We start from the raw sequence: 14730 nt of genomic DNA, 5'->3' as shown, positions 1-14730 counted from the left end.
CCTAACCTCGACCCTGACCTCGGGGTAAACTACCGACCGGTGTCTCACCTTCCCTTTATTTCAAAAATCCTCGAAAAAATTGTTGCAGAGCAACTAAATGAACATATAGCGTCTAACAATCTATGTGAAACCTTTCAATCCGGTTTCAAGGCAAATCACTCTACGGAGACAGCCCTCGCAAAAATGACTAATTATCTATTGCTAACAATGGATTCTGATGCGTCATCTATGTTGCTGCTCCTCGATCTTATAGCTGCTTTTGATACCGTCGATCATAATATTTTATTAGAGCGTATCAAAACACGAATTGGTATGTCAGACTTAGCCCTGTCTTGGTTGAACTCCTATCTTACTGACAGGATGCAGTGCGTCTCCCATAACAATGTGACCTCAGACTACGTTATGGTAACGTGTGGAGTTCCCCAGGGTTCGGTCCTTGGCCCTGCACTCTTCAGCATCTACATGCTGCCGCTAGGTGACATCATACGCAAATACGGTGTTAGCTTTCACTGTTATGCTGATGACACCCAACTCTACATGCCCCTAAAGCTGACCAACATGCCGGATTGTAGTCAGCTGGAGGCGTGTCTTAATGAAATTAAACAATGGGTGTCCGCTAACTTTTGCAACTCAATGATAAAAAAACAGAAATGCTGTTTATCGGTCCTGCTAGACACCGACCTCTATTTAATAATACAACTTTAACATTTGGCAACCAAACAAACAAGGCGACTCGGTAAAGAATCTGGGTATTATCTTCGACCCAACTCTCTCCTTTGAGTCACACATTAAAAGCGTTACTAAAATGGCCTTCTTTCATCCCTGTATATCACTAAAATTCGCTCCATTTTGTCCACTAACAACAGCGAGATCATTTGTTTCGTCTCGTCTCGATTACTGTAACATATTATTTTCAGGTCTCCCCATGTGTAGCATTAAAAGATTACAGTTGGTACAAAATGCGGATTTTAGACTTTTGACAAGATCAAGAAAGTTTGATCATCAGGACGGCGTGGCGCAGTGGAAGAGTGGCCGTGCGCAACCCGAGGGTCCCTGGTTCAAATCCCACCTGGTACCAACCTTGTCACGTTCGTTGTGTCCTGAGCAAAACACTTCACACTTGCTCCTGATGGGTGCTGGTTAGCGCCTTGCATGGCAGCTCCCTCCATCAGTGTGTGAATGGGTAAATGTGGAAGTAGTGTCAAAGCGCTTTGAGTACCTTGAAGGTAGAAAAGTGCTATACAAGTACAACCCCTTTATATTACGCCTATACTGGCTCACCTGCACTGGCTTCCTGTGCACTTAAGATGTGACTTTAAGGTTTTACTACTTACGTATAAAAACTACACGGACTAACTCCAGCCTAGACTTGCCGATTGTATTGTACCATATGTCCCGGCAAGAAATCAGCATTCAAAGGACTCCGGCTTATTAGTGATTCCCAGAGCCCAAAAAAAGTCTGCGGGCTATAGAGCGTTTTCCGTTCGGGCTCCAGTACTATGGAATGCCCTCCAGGTAACAATTCGAGATGCTACATCAGTAGAAGCATTTAAGTCTCACCTTAAAACTCATTTGTATACTCTAGCCTTTGAATAGACCCCCTTTTTAGACCAGTTGATCTGCCGTTTCTTTTCTTTTTCTCCTCTGTCCCACTCTCCCTTGTGGAAGGGGTCCGGTCCGGTGGCCATGGATGAAGTACTGGCTGTCCAGAGTCGGGACCCAGGATGGACCGGTCGTCCAGAGTCGGGACCCAGGATGGACCACTGGCCTCTGTATCAACTGGAGACATCTCTGCGCTGCTGATCTGCCTTCGCTTGGGATGGTTTCCTGTTGGCTCCACTATGGACGGGACTCTAGCTACTGTGTTGGATCCACTTTGGACAGGACTCTAATGGTTGTGTTGGATCCACAGTATCATTTCTTTCGGTCCCCTGGGGGGTTGCCTACATATGCGGTTCTCTCCAAGGTTTCTCATAGTCATCATTGTCACTGTCACCGACGTCCCACTGGGGTGAGTTTTCCTTGCCCTTATGTGGGCTCTACCGAGGATGTCTTTGTGGTTTGTGTTGTGGTTTGTGCAGCCCTTTGAGACACTAGTGGTTTAGGGCTATATAAATAAACATTGATTGATTTATGGTTGAAGTTCAGCAAAATACACTTAGAACACACACACACACACACACCACCTCAAGACTACATAAGAGGGAAGGAAGTGAACAGAATTAGCCAGGTCTGCGTGATGAGAAGATTAGATGTTTGATTGTCTGTGACACACACACACACACATTCTTGTATTTGTTACATTCTTGAAACCTTCAAAAAACCTCTTTAGGACCACCATTTCTAGATATATAAAGATATGTATTTACAACATTAAAAATACATACATACTATGCAATTATATATAAAAAAAAGGTAAGCTTGTAGTTTATATTTTTTAATTTTTTTGTTTTTAATTGGTTTTTAATCTTCATTATTTACTTTAAGTTATTACAGTATGCCTCTTTATATATATCTATTTTATTTTTGGTATCAATTTTGGCCAAAGTGGGCGCATTTCATTTTCTTACACACACTTATTATTACTTATGTTGGCCAGAGGGCGAGCACTTAAATTTTTTACACACACTTTTTATTTCATATGTCGACCACAGGGTAGCACTTTTAAAATGTCAAACTGTGGAATTTGAGGCAATTTACTGCGTGGATTGTTTTCACAAGATGCAACAGAACTGGACCAGACATGGCGTGAAGGTAAATACATGATTTAATTACTTCTATAAAAAGTATAAACAAAAGGCGTGCAGAAGGCAGAGACAAAAAACTTGGCTAATGAACAAAACTTACACTTAACGTAAACTATGGGCAAGAAACAAAAAAACTCGCTAAACGTGACATGAATAAACAAAAAATTATTTGGAAAAGCATGGAACGAGCATGGAACTATGGCATGGAATAAGCATAGAACGAGTGATGTCGCCAGGCCGACTACCTGGCAACTACAGGCTTAAATAGTAATGTGATGATTGAAAACAGGTGCATGAGTCCAACACGTGAGACAGATTAAACTAATGGTCGTCATGGTGACAAAACAAACAAGGATGCGTAAAAACAGGAACTAATGGAGTTTTAACCAAACAGAACATAACTAAACAAATGATGTCATAGTCGTAGTGGTTTGTGCAGTCCTTTGAGACATTTGTGATTCAAGGTTATATGAATAAACATTGATTGAAAACATGATCACAAAACATGACATTAAAACCAACACACAGTCAATTTGAAAAATCCCTCCTGTTTGGGACCACCCTAATTTTGATAGATTTCCCCACCAGGGGTGCAAGTGAGATCTCTATGTTTTGTTTTTTTGTAATGTGCTTAAGGCCGATGACAAACAAGACACGGACCACAGATGGCCCCTGTGCCGCACTTTGGGCAACTAATCTATAGAAGCTAACTGTTAATGGCCACTACAGTCTTAGTACCGCAGTGTATTTGTTCATCCTATGGTCACATATGAGACGCGGGTTGTCTTACGTCAGCACCGGGAGTCGTAAAATCAGCTGTTTTACGGGGCGGGTTATTTTTGGGGATGAATAGGGAAGTCCTATTTTAGCAGCTGTATTGTTTTATCACATATTGCTACCTTTGCACCTGTCAATGTTTACTTTTGTATGCATTCACATTAAATCAACCAAAAAATCCTGACTTTGGAGCAATGTTCACAGACTCTAGTATTTGGCTCTCTCTTAGATGCAATGGTTTTCCGTATTGGGACCATAAATTCGGTCCTAACTTGTTCACAGGTCCTCATATAGAAAGTACGTTTCCTTGTTGATGTCTCAAGAAGGGTTGCAAAACAAGAACACACAGACACAAAAACAGTTCACACCATATGTTACTGTTAAGTCCACTATTAACAATCACACTCCCTTCCTGCCATTCAACCACTATTTGACTTATGATCTCTGTGTGTGTGTGTGTGTGTGTGTGTGTGTGTGTGTGTGTGTGTGTGTGTGTGTGTGTGTGTGTTCTCTGGCCATGCTTACTTAATGGGGACATTGCTCTGTTTACACAGTCACCTTTAGGGGACCTCTGACGGTATGGGGACAAAAAAGCAGGTCCCCTAAAGCAGTGGTGTACGCATACCCCTGGGGGAACTTGAGATTTTAAAAAAATATTCTAAAAATAGCAACAATTCAAAAATCCTTTATAAATACATTTATTGAATCATACATCAACAAAATATGAATGTAAGTTCATAAACTGTGAAATAAAATACAACAATTGAATATTCAGTGTTGACAGCTAGATTTTTTGTGGACAGGTTCCATAAATATTGATGTTAAAGATTTCTTTTTTGTGAAAGTTCATGGATCCAGATGGATCTCTATTACAATCCCCAAAGAGGGCACTTCAAGTTGATGATTACTTCTATGTGTGAATATCTTTATTTATAATTTAATCACTTGTTTATTTTTCAAAAAGCTTTTAGTTATTTGTATATCATTTTTTCCGAATAGAAAAAGAAAAAGAAAGACCACTACAAATGAGCAATATTTTGCTCTGTTATACAATTAAAAAAATCAGAAACTGATGACTTAGTGCTGTATTTTTCTTCATTATCTCTTTCTTTTCAACCAAAAATGCTTTGCTCTGATTAGGGGGTACTTGAATTAAAAAATGTCCACAGGGGGTACATCTCTGAAAAAAGGTTGAGAACCACTGCCCTAAAGGGAAACCTTTTTAAATGATAGTCGGATCCATTCCGAAGATGCCTAAGTGATTTTTAAGCTTTGGCCCATAAAACAGTCTACAAAAAGGAGATTGCAGGTGAAAGAGCAGATTAAGAGATAATCAGCAAGACTGGTTAAGCAGAACAGTTCTTTATGTTCTTTATGTCCAATGTTGTTAAAAATAAAAGTTCAAATGAGTTTGTACTTTATTTCTGTGGTTTAATGTAAGATAAGATAATACTTTATTGATCCCACAACAGGCAAATTTTGGTTACTTTGTTTACGTATTTAAAAAGAGAAAATTATTTTTTCTTGAAACGTGAAACAGTTGTTATCCTGTGATTCTGAATGGTATCCATCCTTAGTTAAAACTAATATATTTTTCCAACAACAAAATCTGGTTTTGTGTTCCTTAGGGTGACATTTTCATACAGCATGATTATAAAACATTATTACCTTAAAGAATGATTCACATTCAGAATTTTCCATCCTTCTATATATGGTAGTTGGAGTTGCAGTCAACTTCATTACTGCTAAATAGCAGTTTTCAGTAATGTCTCAGAAGATGCAGGATTTGCTTTAACATTTAAGTGGTGAAACTTCCTATAAGAGGAGTGCTGTTGTGCTGTATTCTGAGGATCATGTCATATTTAATATGAACTTTTTTTTCTTTTAAATGGTCTTCAGTAGTCACTACAAATGTGTGAATTATGCAAAATTATTTAAATTTGGTCCCCATGAACCATATTAACTATTTTTCCGCAGGGACCCCAGTAAGAATGATTAACACATTAGTTCATCAATCCAGAGATTTAAAGACATGAATGAGCTAACTGGGGAGTGGCTATTTTACCTCTTTTTTTTATGCCTCCACAACCTGTACAAAGGGTGGTCCCCACAAGTGATGATCAAAAACTTGGTCCCCATTCCAAATGATAACCAGTATAAGTGTGTGTGTGTGTGTGTGTGTGTGTGTGTGTGTGTGTGTGTGTGTGTGTGTGTGTGTGTGTGTGTGTGTGTGTGTGTGTGTGTGTGTGTGTGTGTGTGTGTGTGTGTGTGTGTGTGTGTGTGCGCGCGTCAATGGAAACTGATGAAAGAGGGCGAGTCAACACACACTTTTTGTTGGGAACTGGGTGTGTTGTCATTGTAAAACATAACAGAGGTGGCCATTTTTATGCAAAATATGAAAAAGAAAGAAATATTCACATTCCTGGTAACTGTAATAACCAGAAAATACACAATCCTGGACATTTAGTGGAAATGGTGCCACTACTAAAGACAGTCCTTGTATTACAATGCTCTGTAAATACAGAACACACCGATACATTATTAGTACTGGACAAACAGAAAAAGAAAGCTAGTTAGACATTTAAATAAATGGGTTGTACTTGTATAGCGCTTTTCTACCTTCAAGGTACTCAAAGCGCTTTGACACTACTTCCACATTTACCCATTCACACACACATTCACACACTGATGGAGGGAGCTGCCATGCAAGGCGCCAACCAGCACCCATCAGGAGCAAGGGTGAAGTGTCTTGCTCAAGGACACAACGGACGTGACGAGGTTGGTACTAGGTGGGGATTGAACCAGGGACCCTCGGGTTGCTCACGGCCACTCTACCACTGCGCCACGCCGTCATTATATCATCCAAGCGTTGGGCTCATCATTCTGATGGCAGTGTGTCAAAGAAAAGGAATATGAAATGAGGACTGCAAACTCATTCCTAGCATCTCAGTCACTGTTCAGGATAAAAAAGCATATTTCCCTCCCTTGGCACTCTCCTCTGTAGCGCATGGCAAAAATGCACTTGTCTTCTAAAGCAGGGGTCCCCAGTCCAGTTGCACCAAGGACAAGTCTTCCACTTTTGGCAAATAAAGGCAGCAAAAATAAGGACATGAAAAATACAACTTACCATAATGCTGAATTAGTGGGAGCCCTGGCCTTTTTCCCTTTGCAAAAAAGATCTCCATAGATAGTTAGATAGAGGGATGGATGGATGGATGGATGGATAGATAGATAGATAGATAGATGGATAGATAGTACTTAATTGACTTATGTTTTGTATTTATTTTTGCAAGCTTGTTTACCTATTTTTGGCTAACGTACCTGATGCAATAAATGTGATACATTATCATTGAAGACAAGAGCATAAATATACAAAACCCAAAACGAGGGAAGTTGGCACGTTGTGTAAATCGTAAATGAAAACAGAAAACAACAATTTGAAAATCCTTTTCAACCTTTATTCTATTGAATAGACTGCAAAGACAAGATACTTAACAATCGAACTCGTAACCTGCAACAAGTTTCAAAAAAGCTGACACGAGTTGCAACAAAGACTGATAAAGTTGAGGAATGCTCATCAAACACTTATTTGGAACATCCCACTGGTTAAAACAGGGTAATTGGGAACAGGTGGGTGCCATGATTGGGTATAAAAGCATCCTCCATAAAATGCTCAGTCATTCTCGAACAAGTATGGGGCGAGGGTCACCACTTTGTGAACAAATGTGTGAGCAAATTGTCCAACAGTTTAAGAACAACATTTCTCAACCAGCTGTTGCAATAAATTTGGGGATTTCACCATCTACTATTCGTAATATCAAAAAGGTTCAGAGAATCTGGAAAAATCACTGCACGTAAGCGGCAAAGCTGAAAACCAACATTGAATGCCCGTGACCTTCGATCCCTCAGGCGGTACTGCATCAAAAACCGACATCATTGTGTAAAAGATATCACCACAAGGGCTCAGGAAAACTTCAGAAAACCACTTTCAGTGACAAAAGTTGGTCGCTACATCTGTAAGTGCAAGTTAAAACTCTACCCTGCAAAGCCAAAGCTATTTATCAACAACACCCAGAAATGCTTCGCTGGACCTGAGCTCATCTAAGATGGACTAATGCAAAGTGGAAAAGTGTTCTGTGGTCTGACGAGTCCACATTTCAAAATGTTTTTTGGAAACTGTGGACCTTGTGTCCTCCGTACTGTTACGTTCCACGTAGTGGTGGTTTGTTGTTTGTGTTTCTTCTTATTTCGTTTGAACAGGTCACACTCAACCATGACCTCTGCTGCCAATCAACCGGTTTCTGTTCCCAGCTGTTCCTCATTTCACCGGTTGATCAACCAGCCAATCCCGGTCTATTATTCATCCTCCTGTACTGCTTTAAATCACCTGCTCACCACTGGAAAGGGGGATTATTTTTCTGACACGCTTTCTGGAGTTCTGAGGGACCCTACTTTGTCTTTGGCGACACTTTTTTTTTCCCCTTCAGTTTTTTGGACCTTTCAACCTTTGTGAGTATCTGCAGCCTAGTCTTGGGAAAGGTTAGACAGAGGCCTCTATACACTACACACGTAGGATAAATGTTTGTGTATAGAGACACCAGGCTTAGTGGTGGCTGTCACCCTTGTATGTTTTGGACCCCCTCTTTGGTCGGAGTAGTTAGGTAGGTTTTTGGTTTATGCTAATTAAATAGCTTTAGTTAGTCAGCTTACCTTTCTTTTCTAGAGGTGTATTTTGGTATGTTTTGTTAATTTCTTTGACAGTACCAGTAGTCCCAAGCTAGGCTAGCGTTGTGTCCTTATTGTACCCGCCCCACCACCTGGTCACTTTTCAATACACTAGTTTTTGTTTTCAATTATTGGCTTCAGTGTCTTTAATTTACAACTCATTTGATTTATACACTTTTATGTTGCGTTCCCCTATGATCCCTAGACTTCGAGCCATCTGGAACGTAACACGGACCAAAGAGAAAATGAACCATAGGGATTGTTATAGGCGCAAAGTTCCAATGCAAGCATCTGTGATGGTATGGGGGTGTATTAGTGCCCAAGGCATGGGTAACTTACACATCTGTGAAGGCACCATTAATGCTGAAAGGTACACATGCAGGTTTTGGAGCAATGTATGTTTACATCCAAGAGTCTTTTCATGCAAGACAATGCCAATCCACATTCTGCATGTGTTATAACAGCATACGGGTACTAGACTGGCCTGCCTGTAGTCCAGACCTGTCTCCCACTGAAAATGTACGGCACTTTATGAAGCCTAAAATACCGCAATGGAGACCTCGAACTGTTGAAAACCTTAAGCTGTACATCAAGCAAGATTGGGAAATAATTCCACTTGAAAAGCTTCAAAAATTGGTCTCCTCAGTATCCAAACGTTTCCTGAGTGTTGTTAAAAGGAAAAGCCATGTAACACAGTGGTAAAAAAAAACTTTTTTGCAATGTGTTGCTGACTTTAAATTCTAAGTTAATGATTATTTGCAAAAAAAACACAAGTTACTCAGTTCAAACATTAAGCGTCTTGTCTTTGCAGTCTATTCAATTGAATATAGGTGGAAAAGATTTTACAAATCATTGTATTCGGTTTTTATTTACCATTTACACAACGTGCCAACTGCACTGGTTTTGGGTTTTGTAGGATAAATCTAGATATACTTGCCATTAGTTACAATGCATTTATTTGGCTTTTCTAATCTTAAAGTTATGTATTCATATTTTCTGCAATATTTTATGCATAAACATTTGTTAATGCTAACTACTATGTGCAATAATTCCAGCACTTTAACTTATTAAACCAAAGGAAAATGTGTATTTTCTTATCTGCAACAATTTAGCACACTTGCGCTTTAGAACTATACCACTTTTCCATACCTACTATGATGACTTTATTCCTGATCTGTCCTGAACTGAGGTTGTGCAGAAATCAGTTTTTATGGATCTCCATTTTTTCTTTAAATTATTATAATTATACCTCAGTCTGTGTATTTTATTGTTCCTTTTATGTCTGATATTGGTGATGTACAACTTAACTTTTTATGGACCTTGTTGTGTATACACCATCAACCTGCGAGGGACTGGAGATGGATATTAACCTTTGGCTACAATCTGGCACATTTACATTATGTGCACGGTAGCAAATATGTAACAAGTGTAACAAATTACGACTTCCTATCAGGTGTTTCATTATACGTCTATGAACAATCTTAATGGTGTGTATAATGGGACAGGTTGAAGTTACTGTAAGTCTAAGAAACTGCGATCGTTTCAAAAAATGTTCAATCAATCAATCACTCAATGTTTATTTATATAGCCCTAAATCACCAGTGTCTCAAAGGGCTGCACAAACCACAACGACCTCCTTGGTAGAGCCCACATAAGGGCAAGGAAAAACTCATCCCAGTGGGATGTCGGTGACAGTGACAATGATGACTATGAGAAACCTTGGAGAGGACCACGAATGTGGGCGCCCCCCCCCCCTACTGTTTCACCCATTTGGGGTCGCTGGAGCAAATTTCCAACCAAATCTTCAAAGTTCCAGAATCAGAAGGATGTAGTTTTTGTTGTTTTACATGCACGTTTTCAAACAAGATGCTCGTCAATCTGACTTAAACATTTCATTGCTTGAAGCCCAACTGTTGCTCCAATATTGGCTTCTTATTACAAAACTAGGGCTGGAAAAACTAAGTAAAAAAAGCAAGACTTGATGAAAAACAACATTTAACAAAAGTCAACGCAAACATGTTAGGGTCCGAAGCTTGTGTGGCCGCTGGGAGGCCGCAGCGACGCTCTTCTTTACAGCTCATCCCCCCCCCCCCCCGACATACCCCTGATACCCCCCAACATTCCCCCCCAACATCCCCACACATCCCCCCCAACGTTTCTGTGTGGCCCAGTAGTAAATGTGTCAAAGATCAGTACTGGTTCCCCAACCGGAGATTCCACTGTTCTAAGATGGTGGTTCTGATCGTTGACGTTTTGTAATTATTGGTTAATTTTGGTAAATGTGTCGTTTTGCATCCAAAATAACCGAATTAAGTCCAAAGTGTGCATCTAATTAAATGCAAGTTTGAGTCAAATCCTGTAAAAATGGTTCCACACAAATAAAAAAAAATAGTGTGTCAAGGCCTTCCAATAAAATCAGTCTGAAGTCCCCAATTTAGCCAAGTAACCCCCTCTTTCCAATAAGCACCGCCCATTCCATCGTGCAAGGCAACCACTGGGATAACCAAGGGAGTAGGTTTGATTTTGAGATTGGTGGGGACACAAAAGTGCTCCAAGGCAGCACTCTGAAAGTTTACTTTTTTTTTTTTTACATTAACAATCATAATTTCACGTCATGCAGATGTTATAGGGTAAAGTAACTAAAATGAAAGCAAAGGAGACAACTTGGAAGAGTTCTCATCTTTACTCTTTAGTGAAGGGCTGTAGTGCAACTGTGCATCATACTGTCAATTAACATAGCCTACTGTCCATCAACAACATCAGAAATACATTCATGCAATACAACATTGTAAATAAACATAAATTAACTGTAATAATCTTTTCCCCAACTTGTGTTTAAATCACTCACAATTTTTCCCTTCAACTACTTCTTTCTATTGCTGCTTTTGTACTGTAAATATGTTATATGAAACTAAAAAACATTCAAAAAATAAAACGGACAGGTGAAATCCGGCGATCTGATTGGCTGTTAACCGTGGTTTAAATATTGAACACGGCTACCATTCTAAAGCCTTATCACAGCGTAGGCTATCACTCCACCTCAGGCACGTATGACTGGTATGAATGGAAGTTGTTGTCATGTATCCATGACAACGGACTGTTGCAGTCCGTAGAAAGAGACAGCTGATGTTTTTACGATGTTAAAAAACGGACTAAAGTAGTTGAATTCAAATGTTTAAGGTTAACTTTCACCTACGGGGAGGGTTAACAATGGTAGAGGGGACTGAGCATTGACTTTCACCTGGAAAAAAAGCGGAGGAAAAGACGAGATGCAGTGCTAATTTGGAGCTAACGTCTGGATAGGTGGGACTGTTTTTTCCACAGCGAGGAGTGACAGCGGGGACAGCCAATCACACGTAAGTTAGCATGAAAGCGGCAACCAATCAGGGAGCGATATTTAGGTTAGAAGAGGGACTTCTAGCAGAGACCGACATTTAACCCTTTCTGTGCCATAATCATTGACTAAACATTACGGGCAACGCTTGTATTAATAGTGACTACACAGCAGCGGCTGGATATTGGTAGGGACGTGTCCCTAGCGTCCCTACCCAATTCTACGCCCTTGGGGATAACATCAAAGAATTGTGATCTTTTTAATTAACTTTTTAATTTATTTTAGTATGACAGGTTAACCAAAGTGCTGCACGATCCTCATAGGACGATAAGCAATAAACAGCAGTAGGAACAATGAATAGATACAATATAACAATAAATAACAACTACTGTACAGGCTAAAAACTATTCAAATGAAAAAGACACATTTGCAACAACGTTATATCAAAAGTATAATCGGTATCAGATCAATACCATGATGAGGTTGATATTTTTTGTTTCTGTTGTTGTGTAGTTTATATTACATTGTTACACTGACTTTATTTTGCTCAAATAATAGCATGTAATAAAAGGGAATATTACCATGAATTGATTAACGTGGACACCTGAAAAAACTTATTCGGGTGTTACCATACTTGCCAACCTTGAGACCTCCGATTTCGGGAGGTGGGGGGTGGGGGAGGGAGGAGTGGTTGGGGTTGTGGTTAAGAGGGGAGGAGTATATTTACAGCTGTTGTGTGCGCAGTTGTACACTGCACTTTCTAAAGTAGATGTTACTGTCACATATGCATGATTGATTGAAACTTTTATTAGTAGATTGCACAGTACAGTACATATTCTGTACAATTGACCACTAAATGGTAACACCCCAATAAGTTTTTCAACTTGTTTAAGTCGGGGACCACGTTAATCAATTCATAGATACAAATATATACTATCAGCATAATACAGTCATCACACAAGTTAATCATCATAATACATACATTGAATTATTTACAATACGAGGGGCGGAATGAGGAGCTTTGTTTGATATCAGTAATTCAGTCATCAACAGAGAAATGGACATTGAAACAGTGTAGGTGTGACTTAGTAGGATATGTACAGCAAGCAGAGAACGTAGTGAGTTCAGATAGCATAAGAACGAGTATATACATTAGAAATACATTCGATTATTTACATTATGTTATTTACAATCCGGGGAGATGAGATGTGAATGTAGGAGGATTAGTAAAGGGTTGAAGTTGCCTGGAGGTGTTGTGGTGCATGTAGAGTAGATGGCAGTATTGTCCTGTTCAAGAGTGTCACATGCTGTTTACGGTAGACGTAAACGTGACTGCTGTTCTTGTGTGTTGTTACTGCGCTGGGAGGACTTAATGAAACTGCCTAACAATAAACCCACATAGGAAACCAAGAACTCACCCTCGATCATTCTACAGTTATAACGTCATTGGGCAGACACGCTCTGAGACACAACACTCAGGTCCTCATGGAGCTGGAGGGGGTGTGGCCTCCAGCTCCGCCTGAATTTCGGGAGAAAATTTGTCCCAGGAGGTTTTCGGGAGAGGCGCTGAATTTCAGGAGTCTCCCGGAAAATCCGGAAGGGTTGGCAAGTATAGGTGTTACCATTTAGTGGTCATCCATCCATCCATCTATTTTCTACCGCCTGTCCCTTTTGGGGTCGCGGGGTGTCGCTGGAGCCTATCTCAGCTGCATTCGGGCGGAAGGCGGGGTACGTCCTGAACAAGTCGCTAACTCATCGCAGGGCCAACACAGATAGACAGACAACATTCACACTCACATTCACACACTAGGGTGAATTTAGTGTTGCCAATCAACCTATCCCCAGGTGCATGTCTTTGAAGGTTGGAGGAAGCCGGAGTACCCGGAGGGAACCCACGCAGTCACGGGGAGAATATGCAAACTCCACAATTGTACGGAATTTGTACTGTACTGTGCAATCTACTAATAAAAGTTTCAATCAATTAATCAAAATTACTTATTTTTGTAATGCGTGTGCTATTTTTGTTTTGTTTACTTACATTATTTGTCCTGTGTTTGATAATAAATATGATACACAAATTAAATGCAAAATCATTGAATGATCTTGACATATTTTAAGTATAATGTATTGGTATCGGCAATACTGCCCCTGTATTTGCTTGTAATCTAAAGATTGCCGTATCGCCCACACCCCGACACTCTTCTATCCTTCTGCGCAGGGGCGGAAGAAGCTCGACCCGCATGGAGGAGAGGAGACATGTGGGTTTTCCTGCATCAAGTCACGCATTTTAACATGCACATCTCCGCAAATGGATTTCAAAGTAAAACACAAAGGTTCATTTTGTCTGGAGTCGTACCAAACTTGCCTTTAAATGATTTTAAGTTATCTGTGTTGCACTTTTTGTGGTTTATTCTGTGGTATAGTTTAGTGTATGTTTCACACACCATGGGCAATGAAATGGTATGCATGTAATACAAACGACTCTTATGTTGGAAGCTATTGGCGGAAGTAGGTAGTTTTAACCCGGAAATACTCATGCTGCTGCTTGCGATTTAAACAAGGTAGGCATTACATTTTCTACATTAGTTTGTCTTTTAAAACTTTTGTTTTGGATTTAGTTAACACTTCATGTGACTCGGCTATTGTTAAAGCAGGTTCGAGTGACTTCTTTGTACCTGTTTTCTTGTTACCTTGATTGTTTTGGGCATGGGGAGAGACCACTTTTAGAACGGTGTGGTTTGAAACTAACCGGCAGTCAAGAGTTACAGGGAAGAATAGTCACAAATGCCATGGTTTTAGTTTCGAATACATTATAATCGCCGGTCCATATTTTTGTACCGAACGGTAATCGGATATTTTGTAGTTTTGACTGTTTGTGCTACGTCTCAATTTGTACACTTTTGTACTCGTACTTTGAGTACGTAAGAGCTTACATGCCCGGATGTTGCACTTAAAGTGCACTCAAGAAAGTAAGTGTGCACTGTGCAGTGACGGACACTTAACCTAAACGAACGTGCTTGAACGCTGCATTTATGCCAAATCCTATTGGATGTGGCAAAGTCATGCCCTAGGTTTGTTGTGGCCTTGAACAAAATGTTGATTGTCGCTCCATTTCGGTCTGTAATATTACTACTGTAGCACGTTGGC

The 14730-nt window shown here is 40.0% G+C and overlaps 1 protein-coding gene across 8 annotated transcripts in view; it reads left to right on the top strand.

Moving 5' to 3' along the window:
• The first annotated feature begins 7782 nt into the window (after window positions 1–7782).
• naf1 (nuclear assembly factor 1 homolog (S. cerevisiae)) overlaps window positions 7783–14730 on the top strand; it is a 43910-nt gene continuing 36962 nt past the window's right edge. For 4 of the 8 annotated variants that reach the window (XM_061880854.1, XM_061880855.1, XM_061880856.1 and 1 more), the window contains exons 1-2: window positions 7783–8033; window positions 13802–13841. In XM_061880854.1, coding sequence (XP_061736838.1) covers window positions 7798–8033; window positions 13802–13841 — 276 coding nt within the window. In that variant the 5' untranslated portion in view covers window positions 7783–7797. Of the gene's footprint in view, window positions 8034–13801; window positions 13842–14036; window positions 14238–14292; window positions 14553–14730 lie in introns of those variants that run through there. The other 4 variants (XM_061880859.1, XM_061880857.1, XM_061880858.1 and 1 more) reach the window with 4 other exon arrangements.

Source organism: Nerophis ophidion, linkage group LG20 (genome assembly GCF_033978795.1).
Source record: "Nerophis ophidion isolate RoL-2023_Sa linkage group LG20, RoL_Noph_v1.0, whole genome shotgun sequence".
NCBI lineage: Eukaryota > Metazoa > Chordata > Actinopteri > Syngnathiformes > Syngnathidae > Nerophis > Nerophis ophidion.
This window is presented reverse-complemented; position numbering and strand designations above follow the sequence as displayed.